The sequence below is a fragment of the Bufo gargarizans genome, chromosome 3, assembly GCF_014858855.1.
Source record: "Bufo gargarizans isolate SCDJY-AF-19 chromosome 3, ASM1485885v1, whole genome shotgun sequence".
NCBI lineage: Eukaryota > Metazoa > Chordata > Amphibia > Anura > Bufonidae > Bufo > Bufo gargarizans.
The window spans coordinates 188,324,983-188,344,590 of record NC_058082.1 but is presented as its reverse complement, the minus strand read 5'-3'; the positions used below and the strand labels follow the sequence as shown (position 1 = coordinate 188,344,590).

The 19,608-nt window shown below is 41.9% G+C and overlaps 1 protein-coding gene across 1 annotated transcript in view; it reads right to left on the bottom strand.

Annotated features, from left to right (window-relative positions):
- Positions 1-288: 288 nt before the first annotated feature.
- The window catches only part of LOC122931472 (dnaJ homolog subfamily C member 3-like), a 35,437-nt gene continuing 16,117 nt past the window's right edge, over positions 289-19,608 (bottom strand). Inside the window, exons 3-6 of the mRNA XM_044285537.1 lie at positions 16,645-16,769; positions 13,385-13,459; positions 1,329-1,481; positions 289-444 (exon numbers count right to left, since the gene is read on the bottom strand). Coding sequence (XP_044141472.1) covers positions 289-444; positions 1,329-1,481; positions 13,385-13,459; positions 16,645-16,769 — 509 coding nt within the window. The remainder of the gene's footprint in view (positions 445-1,328; positions 1,482-13,384; positions 13,460-16,644; positions 16,770-19,608) is intronic.

Genomic DNA, 19,608 nt, shown 5'->3' with positions numbered 1-19,608 from the left:
AGTTTTAAACACTCCCGGATTTCACTGCAAAATTAAAGATAAATTTCCATTAATGTACCAGTATATTACAGAACACAAACTCATAGCAATAAGACGGTCTAATCTAAATAAGCTGCACTGAAAAATACCAAAAGATTTCCATAGGCACTAAGAATTAAGCAGGTTCTTCAGTCTTTAACATCACAGCGGCAAAGAAAATCATTTTCAAAAAAGCAGCAATAAAGCAGACTGATCTCTATGTAAACAGAGGAGAAACACACCTGAGCGACATCTCATGGTCCCCCCAAATTATAATATATGCGGCTGACTTTTGTAGAAGGCTACTGTATTATCACTCTTTAGTTTGGAGGCAGCTTTCAGGTCACTGATGGCTTTCCTGGGCTCTCCTTGATTGATGTAGCATTCTGCCCGCAGCTCTCGAATTTCTGCATCCCATACACAAGTCTAAAATAAAATAAAATAAAATAGAGATTATTCACCTATGCACAGTGCTGGTAATGTATGAACCAACATCTAGAACAAGGATCAATGAAAAAGACGACTCCAGACTCTTATTAACCTGCAAGCAGTTATAGTAATTTCTGAGAATCAATAGGAGACACAATCGAGAAAGGACCTTGAGAAAACATTGAGGCATAAAAACAACAATTTTAAAGAGTTCCTCCATTTCAGCGCATAAAACACTTAAGGTCTATTAGCTAACTAGAATGCACTGAATGTTGCTCACATTTCCACGTTTTATTACCAGGCTGTGACTACAACACTGTGCAGAATAAACAATACTTCAGTTACGGACCTCAGCTCCATTCATTCGTGAGTCGGCTGTCATGATCGTGCAATATTTGATACAGGAGAGGAGACTAACTGCTTATAGCTATTAAAAGGCGTTTCGCAAGTAAGACCTATCCTAAGATGGAGGTCCGACTCCCAGCACCCCTGCCGATCCTCTGTGTAAAACAGGCCTCCGCCGTCTGTTGAGTGCTATGGCCTCTTCCTAGGCCAGTGAGGCCACTTCCATTGGTAACATGGCCTAGGCAAGTAAATGGGGCTAGGTTGTAATGCCAAGCCCAACCGCAATATAATGAACAGGGCTGTACTTGGTATGTTGTAAAGAGGCGGCAGCCGTGACCGAAACGCTGAAGCCTCCTTAAAACAGCTGATCGGTGGCAGTTCTCGGTGTCAGAACCTCACTAAATCAGATATTGATGATCTATCCTGAGGACAAGTCAGCAGTGCATTACTCCTGGAAAACCCCTTTAACATAACTACAGAACAAAATAAAGTACAAATCTCCAGCAATTGAGAGTCAGCAATCGATGGCCACTTACCTCCAAGACAATGTTGAGCAAGCTTTCTGCAGTTGTGTAATCTTTTTGGTTGTAGGCTGCAATTCCTTGTGAACGCGTGCGTTGAATTTCATCTGACTTTGCCAGTTGTGACGTAGCTTCTTTCTCCTCTTGATCACTGGGGTTAGACTTCAGCTTTAAGAAAAAAAAAATATAAATGATGTGGTGAAATAAAAATCTAATAAAGAAAAATATAAAATAAAAAAAACATATATACCCAGTGTCACTAACATATTGGAAGCTTTTCTGTCAATAATAAAAATTTAGATTTAGTTAAGAAAAAAAAAGAAAAAATGTTCATATAACTATCCAACTCATAATTATGGTGGTCCTCTAAATGGTCAGCAACCAATTAACGGGAGCAGAGCCATTGTGGGCTTTTTACTCCCTCCCTATATGGGGTCCACCTACATCCTAGGGTACAGGAGTAGTCCAAGAGTCAAGGGACAGGTAGCTTGCCATAGCTAATTTTTCAGTTGTGATGTGTCACCTGAATGCACAGCTAACACCACTAAAATAACCGATATTGATGACCTACCCCCAAAGGAATGGGCGTTAAGCTGTAGAGCACTGGCACAGCCGCTACACAGTTGTCTTTCTCGAAGCGATTGCTATATTAATTATATATATATATATATATATTATATATAATACATACATACACACACACACACACTTGTTTTTTGCAGGATAAGTTGTACACAGTGCCACCACAGTTTTATGGGTTTTCTTTTTAGTGTTCCCTATGCAGTAAAACTGCCGTTCCCTTCAGTACGATAACAAAACCAATGTTATCGTTTTTCTTGTGTTTTAATAATTTCTTTTCATCACCATATTCTGACCCCATAACCGTTTCATAACTACATCTACAGAGCCGTGTGAGTTTTTTTTTTTTTTGGGCAGAATTTTTCCTGATACACTCATTATAGTGTGCAAGACTTTTTGATCAGTTTTTTTATTCAATTTATTTTGGGCATGTGGAGCAAGAAGAAAATAAATAAAAGTGAACAGGCCATTTTTATTTTATTCTTCCGTTACACTATTCACCGTATTGAAAAACTTGCCATTTCTATTCAGTAATTCAGCTGCCGCACCTTGTACAGGCTCAGGCCTATTACTACTACAGAACGCCTTCCCTGATCTCAGTGAGGGGAAGGCGTTCCAGCCTCGAGAGCACACCGCTCCTAGGTTTTCCACTCTCAGATGCTTTTGGTCACAGTTCACCGTGGCACCTGAAGAGATGGTGGTCTGCAATCACCATTGGCAGACTTTAGCCCCAGCAGCTATGTTGATCGCTCCGCTCATGAGCAGGTGCAGTATGTAAAGACTTGTACAACAGATGTTAGGAAGAGGTTATCCCACAATTCTTAACTGTTTTTTAGTCACATATCTGGAGGACTTGCATGCTTTTTTGTGGGAAGACATACATCGAACGACTGCATTTCCCAGGGTGCACTGCAATTAGCTCATCTTAAAGGGGTTATTATTAATATTGATGACCTATCCTGAGGTCATCAATATCAGATCGGTTGGGGGTCTGACACCCAGGATCCCACCGATCAGCTGTTCCTCGGCCGTGTGACATCAACTTACATCGGTCACATGACCCACTTCACATAAAAGTGAATGGGGCTGAGCTGCAATACCGAGCACAGCTGCTATGCTGGGAGAGATGCCGGGCACCAGCTGCGTTCACCAGAGCTCCCTGTAACAGCTGATTGGCAGGGGTACCAGATCCTTGCTGATCTGTTAACGATTACCTATCCTGAGGTCTTCACTATCCATTACTGGATAACCCCTTTAACCCTTTCCTCACCTGTATAGAAGCCAGTCCCCTCACATTTAGCCCCAGAGACATCATGTAATGCCCCTCCCCCAGTTTCCTTCTCCATTGTCTAGAGACAGATAGAACTACCTATGAACTAAAGGTGTCTGGTCCAGCATTGGAGGAGAAGGTGGACCAGAATGATATAAAACAGGGGCGCTACCAGAGAGGAGACTGGAAAGTGTAAAGAAATACAATTTTTATTGCTTTATAGCAGTCAAACTTCATTGAAAATGCTCTCAATGTACAATACTACTTTCTGTGGGATAACCCGTAAAACAACTTCATATATTTCAAACCCTAATCCAACTTTAAACCCGTGCTAACTCTAGTAGCCATTTTAGCAGCAGGTTTGTACTGAACACAATATATTCAACACACTTTATAACAGATTCTTTCAGGAGCACAGTAACATTAGGAGAGATTGTCCACTGGATATCACAGACTGTACCCTGTGCTGAACTCCGAAGCACGAGGGCACAAGCCGCTTAGAGGTGAGAGCTGGGTAAAGAGGAGCCCAGTATGCCAGCGTCACTCAGAGCCAACCTGAAACAGAATACTCAAAATATTTCATATTGAAAATGAAAAAATAAAAGAAATTGTGTAGATGGTGCCAAAAAAATAAAAAATCATCAGGATCTTGTCCATACAAATCAACATGCAGGTAAATAAGTATCCCTGCCAACTGGTAAAACACGGGCAGCACAACTTTTTCCATTAAAATGTCATAATTTATTCATGACGAATATTTCCAAAATATATTGGTTTCACAGTTCTGCAGGAATAAAGCCAGTAATAAAAGAAATCCAACAATACCTACATAATATGGTGTTCAACACCCTCTCATAAATATAAATGTTAACGGCCTGTATAATTGGATTTGGGAGCATAGCACAGCTTATAGAGACCTGTTATCACTATAGGTCACCAGCATGAAGATATCTATCAGACCACAGCTCATCACAATGGCACGCACTGCAGCAATCCGCAGAATACTAGCCCGAGCAACTTGTGTTCTGGCGCCATCTGCAGAAATTTTTGGGAATTACACCATGCTGAGAGAACTAGGCATCTTTTTACCCATGCAAGAATATGTGCCCACCAGACTGGGATTGCTATAATCAGTGGGCAACAACCAAGCATCTGGAAAAATGGTACAGAGCGAGAACTGGTGGCTGAGGATCTCGCTCATTCCCTACTGATGTAATTCAACAACCCAACATGTTATGATATGGAGATATGATACAGCACGTAATCCATGTTTTGTGGTTCATTTCTATATAATAAAAAGGGCCGTCACAAAGGGATAGCAGACTTTGCTTTGAGAAAAGTGGTCTCTAAATGCATCCATTGTAAACAGACTGGGGGAGATATATCAAGACTGGCACATCCACACGCCAGCCTTCACCTCCCTGCCCTGGGGAGATGCACCCAATTTATTAAGAGGCAGATACAGGTGCATCTCTGCCCTACCGTGCACCAGATACTGAAGTCTACGCCAGTTCCAGGCTGGCGTAGACTTCACCTATAACTTCCACCACCTTCTGTAAATGCTACGGGCGGCACAATGCCACACCTCCTTTTAAGCGGCACTTCAGAAAACCGGCATTTCCCAAACCTAGATGTACACATTGTACCACATTCTGTTGTGAATGCACCCGGATTTTGGCATACATTTGCATCAGTAAATGTTGGGCAATGTTTTTAACCCTTTTCGGGCCTCCACATTTACTACTACAAAATTAGAGCCAGGACATACGTGCAGGTACTTTATACCATTACTTACAAATAGTTTTTTGGACTAATTGCCTTATTTTCACATGTCTCTTATTGTTATTGCTAAGGCTACTTTCACACTAGCGTTTTTTTTTGCGGATCCGTCAGATTACAACCGCATGCATCAGTCATGAACGGATCCGGTTGTATTATGTCTTCTATAGCCATAACGGATCTGTCATGAACACCATTGAAAGTCAATTGGACGGATCCATTTTCTATTGCGTCAGAGAAAACGGATCCGTCCCCATCGAGGACAGAAAAACGCTGCTTGCAGTGTTATTCTGCCCATGATGGGGACGCAGCCAAACAGAATGGAATGCATTTTAGTGCATTCCGTTTTGTTCAGTTCAGTTTTGTCCCAATGAATGGGGACAAAACTGAAGCGTTTTCTTCCGCCGTTGAGATCCTATGACGGATCTCAATAGCGAAATTGAAACCGCTAGTGTGAAAGTAGCCCAAGACGTAACTTTTATTACATTATGTACAAAATGTCTTTTTAAGACCAAATAAATAAATTTAAAACTATCAGTTGTGCTGCATTCCTTTTCCTCAATATTCAGATGTGTGGCGCTGTTTCCTTCACAGCGCTCCTATTGTACCAATGGGCTATGGCAGGCTCCTCTATGTCTCTATCCCTTCCTACTATTAGAATATAGTCTTCTCTTATAGTCCGCAAAAAAAGGGGGTTAGTCAGCACCTCCCAGTGCGCAGGTGCACGCCGCCATGGCAAAGACCTAGGGAAAAAAAGACAATGCAGCAGCACCCTGCAAATCAGATAAAGTACAATAATGCCAAAAATTATAGTGCTAATGCTACGCTCATTTATAAAGGGAGATACTTGGCCAATGCATTTTGTACAAAACCATCTGAGCCCGTCTGCCGAACGTCAAGGCGATCTCTGTAAGACGGGTCCTAAAACTAAATACTACCTGTTATGCGCCAAAATGGCCGCCATAAAGTTCAGGGAGTGTTGGATCCACATGCATGCTGGATCCACTCTGCTTTTTACCATTTTTGGTGCCATAATGGCCTCCATTAGTTACAAGGGATGCAGGTACCAACATGCATGCCGAGCCTACTCTATACCTTTCCTTGTGCCAGACGGCTTCCAATGAATGTAGTGAGAGCAGGCCACAGCTTTATGCTGAGACTAATTAAAATCAGCCTATGGGGCAGACAGGCTAATCTTATAGTCCCGAGAATGCTTCACCTCTGTACCTAAAATCCCTCAACTCTGCCCACCGACATGTTTCACCAGTTACACTGGCGTCCTCAGGGGAACGCTCCTTAATGATACACTTATTATATAATTATACTTATTTCAGTGGCATTTGTCTGAAGTGAGTCTCCTATTCCCCACTGGTTGCAGCATGACTAAGAAAAAGAAGCTAAAGCAAAAGAAAGCAGCCTATGGGAAATCTCGAGTCAATGACCTGTCAAGAATAAAGAAAAGTGCCCATGTTGTTCAAACTCATTTGCTTGCATGGGTTGCATTTGGCAGACCCCAATAATCAGTTAACAGCCCCCTCAATGACGTGCTAACAGCAGCCAGTGTCTTCTTTAGACAATCTCTACAAAACAAGTACTAAGACAAAGCTGAAGAGTGGTTGATGCAAGAAGACATTTTCGAGCTGCCAGCTCTCATTCCATGTAATTGTCGAGTGATTTTCCTCCTCCTCTCCCAGTGTCACTTTTGATCTTCTGACATTCTGCCGGTCTGAAGAGAAGGGCTGTGTGACCTAGATGTTCTACAACACGCTTGGCCTACGACTCACAGGGACATGTTTAATGGAGTATTTGAAAGTTAAGATATTGAATTTTCCCGGTGGTAATTACTTGTTTTGAGGACTTTGGTGATCTCTCTCTCTCTCTGGAAGTGATGTCTGCTGTGGCCGGCACAAACACTGCTCTTTTTAATCTAACTGATTACTTGATAATGTTTTACAGAAAATGTTGACATGACTACAGGGATGGAAAGGCTGGGAACACTTTAGAGGAGATTTATCAAGCTTCTACATCAGTTTTATGGCATAAATTTCACCACAAGGGTACATCTGACAACAATTCCAGAAATCTACACCAGATTGTGACGCAAGGACCTGAGCACCTATTAATAATTTTGGTGCAACTCACACTAAATCAAGACTGACCACTGATATAGCCCCATAGTGTCAAATGAAAATGACGTTCCTGGTATTTATAACTATGATGTATAATTGTCCAGACTACTCAGACCGTATTCACGTTTCCATCAGAGGTTCCATTAGGAGCCTCAAACCGAAATGCCAACAAACTGCACTTCCTGGCAAAACGACAGACACCATGATGGAAACCTGACAGGCCCATTATAAGGCTACATGCACACGACCGTATGTGTTTTGCGGACCGCAAATAAAAATGGATGACAACCGTATGCCATCCGTTTGAATTTTTTGCGGATCCATAGGACAAAAATAGGACATGTTCTATTTTTTTGCAGGCCCATGGAACGGACATACGGATAGCAAACAGTGTGCTGCCCGCATTTTTTGCGGACCCATTAAAATGAATGGGTCCACAAAAAAAAAAAAAAAAAACAACACACAGACACCGAAACAAAATACAGTCGTGTGCATGAGGCCTAAGTCAACGGATTCTCTTGAGAGCCACTGGTGTCATAAGGCTGATCCTGCACTCCATTAATTTAATTTTTCTGCTCCTGCGACAGTAGTAAAACAGAAATTTTAGCCGAAATGTGAACACTGCCTTCCTTGTATTATTAGGAAACAAACAAAGCCCATGTATGTTCAAACATGTCATGATGAAGTCAGGAGTCCATTATAATGATGCTGACCACATAGATCCTGGTTCACCCATTTCACAGAATATAATAAAATAGGTACAGATTCCTTTGGTAATGTGATTAATTTGGCAGATTTAAGCCAGAATTGTGATAGCAGCCATATTGGCTGTAACGCAAAAACATACCTGAGTTTTTGAGTTACATAATGGATATGCTTCTGTGCACATTTATAACTGTGAAGGAACGTTTTTTTTATCCCCCCCCTGGCTTCCCTAATGTTTCTTTCAGCCCCATTATTCCCTGTTTCTGCTGCACAGCTAGATGAAGTTCACTCATTAGCAGGGTGTATATCTCTTCTGTGAAGTGTTTTAGCAGTATCCTGCTATGACGTCCTTTCCTTTACTTCCCACTATGTTTGTTTTCATCTCTGCAGCTCAAAGAACAGATAAAAAAGGGGAAAATCACACTTACAGAAAGGCCTAATCTTCAAAAGTCGTGTAGAAGCAGTTTTTTTTATTATTTAGCTCTGACACACCCCCATTTCTTATGAGCTGTCTTCTGTGTCTCCATAACCAGGGACGAATCTTGTCTGACAACAGGCAGTGGACTACAAATTAGGTGGAAGCGAGACCCCCTAGTGGCCATGACTACTGCTTTTTTTTCCAAGTAGATGCAGGAATATTTTTTTTTTATGAAGTGATTTAGAAATTAGTTACATTAGTCTCTATTACATGAAATTGGGTGAATACAGTGACTCTTAAAAATATTTATTGGACAAAAAGAATTGAACAAATGGTGAAATAGAAACTGACAAAGGGAAACTAAGGCTGAGCCCCCATCAGCGCTGATCATTTCTGTTGCTCTGCCCTATTATAAGAGCAGAGGAATGAAAATAACAGAATTGCCAGATCCAGCATATAACTCACACCAACAGCAGCAGAAACACCCTATTGACTACAGGGAGTGCAGAATTATTAGGCAAATGAGTATTTTGACCACATCATCCTCTTTATGCATGTTGTCTTACTCCAAACTGTATAGGCTCGAAAGCCTACTACCAATTAAGCATATTAGGTGATGTGCATCTCTGTAATGAGAAGGGGTGTGGTCTAATGACATCACCACCCTATATCAGGTGTGCATAATTATTAGGCAACTTCCTTTCCTTTGGCAAAATGGGTCAAAAGAAGGACTTGACAGGCTCAGAAAAGTCAAAAATAGTGAGATATCTTGCAGAGGGATGCAGCACTCTTAAAATTGCAAAGCTTCTGAAGCGTGATCATCGAACAATCAAGCGTTTCATTCAAAATAGTCAACAGGGTCGCAAGAAGCGTGTGGAAAAACCAAGGCGCAAAATAACCGCCCATGAACTGAGAAAAGTCAAGCGTGCAGCTGCCAAGATGCCACTTGCCACCAGTTTGGCCATATTTCAGAGCTGCAACATCACTGGAGTGCCCAAAAGCACAAGGTGTGCAATACTCAGAGACATGGCCAAGGTAAGAAAGGCTGAAAGACGACCACCACTGAACAAGACACACAAGCTGAAACGTCAAGACTGGGCCAAGAAATATCTCAAGACTGATTTTTCTAAGGTTTTATGGACTGATGAAATGAGAGTGAGTCTAGATGGGCCAGATGGATGGGCCCGTGGCTGGATTGGTAAAGGGCAGAGAGCTCAAGTCCGACTCAGACGCCAGCAAGGTGGAGGTGGAGTACTGGTTTGGGCTGGTATCATCAAAGATGAGCTTGTGGGGCCTTTTCGGGTTGAGGATGGAGTCAAGCTCAACTCCCAGTCCTACTGCCAGTTTCTGGAAGACACCTTCTTCAAGCAGTGATACAGGAAGAAGTCTGCATCCTTCAAGAAAAACATGATTTTCATGCAGGACAATGCTCCATCACACACGTCCAAGTACTCCACAGCGTGGCTAGCAAGAAAGGGTATAAAAGAAGAAAATCTAATGACATGGCCTCCTTGTTCACCTGATCTGAACCCCATTGAGAACCTGTGGTCCATCATCAAATGTGAGATTTACAAGGAGGGAAAACAGTACACCTCTCTGAACAGTGTCTGGGAGGCTGTGGTTGCTGCTGCACGCAATGTTGATGGTGAACAGATCAAAACACTGACAGAATCCATGGATGGCAGGCTTTTGAGTGTCCTTGCGAAGAAAGGTGGCTATATTGGTCACTGATTTGTTTTTGTTTTGTTTTTGAATGTCAGAAATGTATATTTGTGAATGTTGAGATGTTATATTGGTTTCACTGGTAAAAATAAATAATTGAAATGGGTATATATTTGTTTTTTGTTAAGTTGCCTAATAATTGTGCACAGTAATAGTCACCTGCACACACAGATATCCCCCTAAAATAGCTAAAACTAAAAACAAACTAAAAACTACTTCCAAAAATATTCAGCTTTGATATTAATGAGTTTTTTGGGTTCATTGAGAACATGGTTGTTGTTCAATAATAAAATTAATCTTAAAAAATACAACTTGCCTAATAATTCTGCACTCCCTGTATAATGACACCTTTCGGGTTTCCATTAGGGAGTTCAGCATTTAACCGGACGAAATGGTCCTACAAGCAGAACTATTTTCTCTGATACTTTTGACTAAATCTGTGACTGAGGCCCCTAATGGAGCCCCTGCCATGGATGTTAACATGATGCATGGCGACATCGGCTTGGTTGGCGTTTGGGGGGGGGGGGGGGGGGGGGAGTTTAAAGTAAAGTATAGGTAAAAAAATATCTTACAAACAGCACTTGGACTCCTAATACCTTTGCTACGTATGCAGTGCAACTGAATGGAGCCTATTGTCATCATGCTACCATATAAAAATACGACAGGCTGACCACAACGCTCCACGGCAGCAGAACTGACAGGAAGAATAAAGGAAATGCTTTATCGTTCCGTTATCTCAAAGATCTTCAGTAATGATAAGAGAAATCAATGGGTTTTGGAACCGCGCTGCTGGACACTATGTGTTCCGGTCACAGGTGAATGATACAAGGGTGTCCACCCTCTCCTCAATGCCAAGGGATACGATCTTTCCAGATCTCCTCCTCTACAGGGTTTAAGATGATACGGAGAATAGTGAAGCACCCTTGAGAATCTTATCTTTAAAAGGTTTTATTCTACTTACAACAAATCAGTAGACAAAAGGCATAAAATACAAATCGATCGTCACAATCCTGCCCGACCCGGGTTTCGCTGCCTTGCTTCTTCAGGGGCGATGACTGAGCATGCTCACCATTGAGCCCTTTAAGTAGCCCAGCTGTCTCATTATAACAGTGGGTGTGATTCCGATCAGTGTGGTATATTTGCAATTTAATATAATGATTTCAGAATCAACAATTCATTGAGTGTAGTCGCCTTTAAAATATAAACAGAATATACACACATACAAGAGCAACTTCTTACTCCCTATTATCAAATTGGACATCTTCAGGTTTCCACTTATATCCGCATTACATATATAATCAGCCTTCTAGGGATCATTTTTCAAATTTTCTTATACCATGCAGGTATTCCAACTCTAGCTTTTACTCCTATCTTCCTCCCTCTATTCCCTTCTAGATTATTTGGCAATTAATAACCGTCTATTCTCAGAACATTCCGTAAATTTTCGGGACGTTCGATCATGTCTGGGGCGTCACTTATTTACTCTCCGCCCATTCTTGGAGCGTCACCAGGGTGGACGTCATCGTTTATGGTAGCGTCATGAAGGTGTTCTCAACCCCGCCTCCACCTCTAATGTTCTTACCACGAGTCTTCATGGACCAATGGGACAGCCAGAATCCTGACGTCATTCGAAGGTCCTTAGGAGGCCAGGTAGGGAACAGTCGGATGACGCCACCGATAACTTCAATTTACAATAAACAGGGTTTTAGATCAAACTCTATGTTGAGTCCACTGGGCTGGAGGGTCCCTAGGTGGTAAATCCACTCCACCTCTTTTTTATTTATTTGTGCCAGCGAGTCCCCTCCACGCCAGTGTGGCCCAACGATTTCAACTCCAGCAAACTTTAACCCATTAGGGTTTTTTCCGTGTGTTAGTTTAAAGTGTGCTGATACGCTGTGGGTCATTAGGCCTTTTCTGATGTTCCGTAGGTGTTCTTGTATCCTAACTTTCAGCTTCCTAATTGTCCGTCCTACGTACTGGAGCCCGCAAGGGCATTCCAGTACGTAGATAATGCCTTCATTTTCGCACGAGCAATTACTTTTTATGCGAAATTCGGCCCCATTCTTTTTGGATACTATATGTTTAATATTTATTAGACGTTCTTTTGAGTTCCGATTTTTACAACCTGCACAGAAACCACACCAGGTGAATTTCCCTTCTTTTTTCTTTTTAAAATTTGTTGGGGGTATCGCACTATGTACGAGTTTTTCTCTAATGTTGGTCGCTTTTTTAAAGGTAAAGGATGGGTTCGCAGGTATTATTTTACCTAATGTTGGATCGTTTTTTAACACCCCCCAGTTCTTTTTCACAATTTTTTTTAATGTTGTCTGACATGGAGCAGAATTTAGTCACAAATGAAAATCTATAATCCCTATCTTTCTTATCCACTATTCCTTCTGCATGTTCCTTTTTCTTTTTTGTTTCCACCTCTATATTCTGTATACATACATCTAAATTGGTCTCATCATATCCTCTCTCCACAAATCTGTTTTTTAACACCCCACATTGTGTTCTATAGTCATTCACATCTGTACAGTTCCGGGCCATCCTTTTGAACTGCCCTTTCGGAATGTTCTTAAGCCATGGACCGTAGTGACAACTCTTCATATCGATATAAGAGTTCACATCTGTCTCTTTAAAATAGGAGCAGGTAAGAAATCGCCCCTTTTCTATCCGGATGCATAGGTCCAAAAAGTTAATACTTGTGTTGCTGATTTCTCCCACAAATCGTAGATAAAGGGCTCAATGGTGAGCATGCTCAGTCATCGCCCCTGAAGAAGCAAGGCAGCGAAACCCGGGTCGGGCAGGATTGTGACGATCGATTTGTATTTTATGCCTTTTGTCTACTGATTTGTTGTAAGTAGAATAAAACCTTTTAAAGATAAGATTCTCAAGGGTGCTTCACTATTCTCCGTATCATCTTAAACCCTGTAGAGGAGGAGATCTGGAAAGATCGTATCCCTTGGCATTGAGGAGAGGGTGGACACCCTTGTATCATTCACCTGTGACCGGAACACATAGTGTCCAGCAGCGCGGTTCCAAAACCCATTGATTTGACTTTGCCAGTGTGAAACCTACCGCACTATTCCGGGACCAGCAGCAGCGCAAGTACTTGTCCGTGTTGTGACATAGGACTGACCACTTTGCCATATCTGTATTTTATTAGTAATGATAAGAGGACAAACGCTTCTGAAGACATCTGTGAATACTCAAAATGGTATATGGAATTTTAAAACGAATACCACCCCAATCTAACTTGTACTGCAGATTTACATAGCTTAAAGCGGTTGTACAGGACTACAACATGGCTGCCATCCAAAAACAGCACAACAACCTGTTAAGGGGTTGTGTCTGGTATGACGGCCCAGCTCCACTGAAGTGAATAAGGCTGAGTGGCAATATCAGACACAGCCTGTGGACACGTCTGGTGCGGTCCTTGGAAGAAATCTGCATTTAGCAATACACTCACCACTCTTTTAAAGTCCTCCTCTGCTTCATCCAATTTCCCTTGTTTCAGCAGTAACTGTCCTCTCTGTAATCTTGCCTGGAAAAAAATAAAAAAATTTTTAGTATTGTAAGATAACCTCCGTTTATAACAAATACACCCCAAGTTTAAAAAGGACCAGAGATGGCATGCGAGATTGCATAGAATGAAACCCAGCATACAGAATGAAGGGGGAGACAGGGCTCCAGACAAAAAAATAAAAAATATCAAGGAGCCATTGGCTCCTAACCTGAAAAATGTAGGAGCCAAAATTTAAAACACATATAATTACGGTATAATAAAAAAAAAAAAAAAAAAAAGGGGCGGCGAAAACACACGTCTTACCTAGGGTTGTCACGATACCAAAATTTTGACTATTTCGATACTATAAAAATATATTGCGAAGCTCAATACCACGTGTAAAAAAAAAAAAAAAAAAAGAGAAAAGCAGCGCGTGTATTCCTAATTTTTGTTGGGACAAGGAACAAAAGAAAAAAATAAAAAATATTGCAAATTGCAAGTTTACATTTTTTTTTTCACCGCATAGGAGATATTTTCTAATATTTTAATAGTTCGCACTTTTTCGGGCATGCGATATGTAATTTTTTGTATTGTTTATACAAACCGGATTCCAAAAAAGTTGGGACACTATACAAATCGTGAATAAATACTGAATGCAATGATGTGGAGGTGCCAACTTCTAATATTTATTCAGAATAGAACATAAATCACGGAACAAAAGTTTAAACTGAGAAAATGTACCATTTTAAGGGAAAAATATGTTGAATCAGAATTTCTTGGTGTCCACAAATCCCCAAAAAGTTGGGACAAGGCCATTTTCACCACTGTGTGGCATCTCCCCTTCTTACAACACTCAACAGACGTCTGGGGACTGAGGAGACCAGTTTCTCAAGTTTAGAAATAGGAATGCTCTCCCATTCTTGTCTAATACAGGCCTCTAACTGTTCAATCGTCTTGGGCCTTCTTTGTTGCACCTTCCTCTTTATGATGCGCCAAATGTTCTCTATAGGTGAAAGATCTGGACCGCAGACTGGCCATTTCAGTACCCGGATACTTCTCCTACGCAGCCATGATGTTGTGATTGATACAGAATGTGGTCTGGCATTATCTTGTTGAAAAATGCAGGGTCTTCCCTGAAAGAGATGACGACTGGATGGGAGCATATGTTGTTCTAGAACCTGAATATATTTTTCTGCATTGATGGTGCCTTCCCAGACATGCAAGCTGCCCATGCCACACACACTCATGCAACCCCATACCATCAGAGATGCAGGCTTCTGAACTGAGCGTTGATAACAACTTGGGTTGTCCTTGTCCTCTTTGGTCCGGATGACATGGCGTCCCAGATTTCCAAAAAGAACTTCGAATCGTGACTCGTCTGACCACAGAACAGTCTTCCATTTTGCCACACTCCATTTCAAATGATCCCTGGCCCAGTGAAAACGCCTGAGCTTGTGGATCTTGCTTTGAAATGGCTTCTTCTTTGCACTGTAGAGTTTCAGCTGGCAACGGCGGATGGCACGGTGGATTGTGTTCACGGACAATGGTTTCTGGAAGTATTCCTGAGCCCATTCTGTGATTTCCTTTACAGTAGCATTCCTGTTTGTGGTGCAGTGCCGTTTAAGGGCCCGGAGATCACGGGCATCCAGTATCGTTTTACGGCCTTGACCCTTACGCACAGAGATTGTTCCAGATTCTCTGAATCTTCGGATGATGTTATGCACAGTTGATGATGATAGATGCAAAGTCTTTGCAATTTTTCGCTGGGTAACACCTTTCTGATATTGCTCCACTATCTTTCTGCGCAACATTGTGGGAATTGGTGATCCTCTACCCATCTTGGCTTCTGAGAGACACTGCCACTTTGAGAAGCTCTTTTTATACCCAATCATGTTGCCAATTGACCTAATTAGTGTTAATTGGTCTTCCAGCTCTTTGTTATGCTCAAATTTACTTTTTCTAGCCTCTTCTTGCTACTTGTCCCAACTTTTTGGGGATTTGTTGACACCGTGAAAATTTGAATCAACGATTTTTTCCTTTAAAATGATACATTTACTCGGATTAAACGTTTGATCTGTACTGTGTTCAGCGTGGGAGAATGGGGGTGGTGTGAGAGGAGCAGCCAATGGAAGGGCAGCCCATTAATCATACTATGACCAATCAGCAGCCTCCTCACTAATAATAGAGCTCTGTTATTGGATTGCCGTCTGTCTGCTGTATGAAATCCCGTTATTCTTAAAGCGGCACAGCAGCGGAGGGTCTAGGCGCAAATGGCGACAAAAGTCTTGTCGCCATTTTGCAATTCTAAGTCGCATTGGCGAGACATTTTGGTCGCCATCTGGAGCCCTGAGGAGAACTACTTGTACTATAACTGTACCCAGAAATGAACAGTGTAAAAGGTCCTTACAGTCTAATGTACAGTAGCCATACTACTGGGTCATTATGGACCTAGACATTAAGGCTAACAGGGCTGGTGGCCATTGCAGTTTCCCAAGTAGAGCACATTTTAAAGGGAATCCGTCAGCAGTTTTATGCTGCTAGTGTCTAACAGCTCCAGCACATGCCAATGAGTCCTGATATCCATGAGCTCACAGCTCTCCCCGCCCCCTGCCTCTGATTGACAGTTTTGTTCCATACGAGTCAGCAGCAGGTGGGCGGAGAGAGCCAGGAGCTCATGAATATGGGGACTTGTTCAACATGTGTTTGAGCTGTTCAGTACAAGATTTTGGCAAAACGGCTAGGTCAGTTAAAGAAAGTGACCCAGCATTTTGCTTGCAATGAAAGGCCCGATTGCCTGCAAACTCCAGCATCCACTCAGAGTTTAAAATTGGCAGGAGTCACACACTGCTGGGGTTTCAACCCCCCATGTCCTTGGCCTAACAATGAAACCGCATGTAGCTGCAGTCAGTTTGAGAACTGCATCAATTTCCATGTTGGCACAGCTTCACGCGCAGTTTGCTAGCAGCATGTGAAGTCAGGAGCTGCTCTTTACTGTATATCATTTGTCTAGAGGGTCCTTTCTGTAATTTACCAGCGACGGATTTACTTGTGTCAGGCAGTGTCCACATCGCATTTCAGTCACATCCACTATTACTTGAAAACTACCAAGTCCTGCTTCATATATTAAAGGTTTAGACCTTGTGAAGTAGCGATTACAGACAAGAAAATACTCAGGTACAGGTTCTTTTTCTGCCCTGCAGTTAAGCTTTGGCGACATTACGTACTGATGTGAAGTCTGGTTTCAGCTCAATCACTCGACTTAAATCAGGGATTGCGGCTTTAGATTTGCCCATGGCCAGGTACGCTGTTGCTCTTCTGTAGTATGCCTGGTAGTTATCTGGATCTCCATCTAACAAAAAAAAAAAAAAAAAAAGGCCAAAACAGTGTAAAACAGAACGGTTATCTTCAGTGTAGTCAAGGGGCATGGGGGGAGCCATTTCTTACGACTTACATGTTAAAGAAGCAATCTCACAAAATTTTGTAATTGCTGACCTGCAAGAAAGGTACAGGATGTAAACTGTAGTGAAGGCAATCTTACCAGTGACTGCATTTGCGAGTTATAACCTCCCTTCCGATCCTCAGCTGTGTCATGTGCCGGTACTCTGACTTTCCAAATAACACAGAAAGTAATTTTCTCTATGTATTCCTATAGGAGCCTCGATAGGAATGAATAGAGAAGTAACTTCCTGTCCTGTGTCAGTTGGAGATCAGAGTGCTGGTCAAATGACACAGCTAAGGATCAGAAGCGAGGTTATAACTCACATATACAGACACTGTCAAGAAAATTACCTTTACTACAATTTACATCATGCACCTTTCTGACAGGTCAGAGAATAAAAATGTTTGAGAGTGCTACTTTAAAGAGTCTGTCACCACCATATGTCCATATACAGCGCTTGCATTGTCCTGTAGTACACCTATACATGAATGTTATGGTACCTTTGTTAATTTTCTTTATACTTGCAGAAGCTGGAAAAACGACATTTAATTCATATGCAAATGAGCATTCGCGTCTGCGCACTGCCTCGCCATGCGCACTGTGATGCCCATTGTGGGCACAGCATAGCTTCAACTAGTGCGCATGCGCCAGCGAGGCAGTATGCAGGCGCAGGCTCTCGGCCGGACCGAAGGATGACGCAAGGAAATAGGAGGGCGGGCACAGGCTGGGGCGGATTAACAATTAAAAGGTCTCCTACACAGTGAACGCCACCCACTTGCGAGTGCTCATTTGCATATTAATTAAATGTCGTTTTTCCAGCTTCTACAAGTGTAAAGAAAATAACAAAGGTACCATTAAATTCATGTATAGGTGTGCTACAGGACAATGTAAGCGCTGTATATGGACATATGGGGGTGACGAACTCTACACCAACAAGGAGCTGGCACAGATTTCAGGTGCGACGTGCACCAGTTATCTAGCCGACATACTGGTAAATGTGTTGTGCGGTGGGAGTTCTGCCTGCAGCCTGTCCCCTCCGACACACTTTTTGTAAAAGTGGCAAGGGTGCTGGGAAAAGTTACAAATTCTGGTACAAAATGGTACTCGTGCCAATATTTGCTACTTCTGTATGCCAGAACCAACAAGATATTTGTCGTACAACAAATATACATTCCCCCTCCATATGTAATATTTGCTAAAGTTAATATACAGTTTCTTGAAAAAGTTTTCATACCCCTTGAACTTTCCCCAAATTTTTTCATGTTACACAAACGTAAATGTATTTTATTGGAATTGTATAGTGATAGACCAACACAAGTAGCAAATGTGTGAAGTGAAAAGAAAATGATGCATGGTTTTCAAAAATTTTCATAAATAAAAGTCTGAAAAGTGTGGCATGCATTTGTATTCAGCCCCCTGTACTCAGATATCCCTAAATAAAATCCAGTGTGACCAATTGCCTTGAGAAGTCACCCAATTAGTAAATAAGAGTCCACCCCTGTGTAATTTATTCTCAGTATAACTACAGCTGTTTTGTGAAGGCCCCGGAAGTTTGTTGGAGAACATTACTGGTCAAACAGCATGAGGAAAACCAAGGAACACACCAGACAGGACAGGGATAAAGTTGTGGAGAAGTGTAAAGCAGGGATGGGTTATAAAAAAATATCCCAAGCTGAACATCTCATGGAGTTCTGTTCAATTCATCTATATATCAAGGGAAGAAAAACAGAACTGGATCGCACATCCACAATGCTATGCTTTGATCTAATTAAACTCGCTTCTCAGCGCCATATTAAAGTTCAATTCATCATCCAAAAATGGAAGGAGTATGGCACAACTGCCAAAGACATGGCTGTCCACCTAAACTGACAGCCCACCAAGGAGAGCACTAATTAGAGAAAAAGGCAAGAGACCCATGGTTACTGTGGAGGAGCTGCAGAGATCCACAGCTCATGTGGGAGAATCTGTCCACAGAACAAATATTAGTTGATTACTCTGCAAATAAGGCTCTTATAGGAGGAGTGGAATGAAGAAAGCAATTTTTGAAAGCAAGACATAATAAGTCCTGTTTGCAGTTTACCACAAGCCATGTAGGTGACATAGAAAACATGTGGAAGAAGGTGCTCTGGTCAGATGGGACCAAAGTTCAACTTTTTTACCTAAATGCATACCGCTATGTGTGGTAGAAAATTAAAGGAGTTGTCCAGCCATTAATACTGATGATCTATCGTCAGGATAGGTCATCAATATCAGGCGGGGGTCCAACACCCAGCACCCCTGCCGTGCACCGCTTCCTGGTCTTCACACTATGCATAGTCAACTGTGGAGCGGTGGTTTAGTGCGATTACAGATATTCGCTCAATTTACTTGAATGGAGCTGGTACTTGTATTACACTGCACTTCCAAGATTAAGTGCAGAGTAATGAAGAGAAAGTGGTGCTCACATGGAGCACCAAATTCTCGTCAAACACCTAATTGGCGGGGGTGCCGGTAGTTGGACCCCCCGCCGATCAGATATTGTTCACCTATCCTGACGATAGGTCATCAATATTAACATACAACACAAAAATCCTCAATAAAATACATTTAAGTTTGTGGGTGTTGTTCTGCCCAGCAGCGTTAGAGAATGATTCTATTTCAAGTCAGTCAAGATTTGGTATTCCTGTAATGATGAATGTGGTTATAGCACCATTTAGCGGTGTTAAAATTGTATTGCACCTTGTTTTTCTTGTTTCAAAGACTACTAATG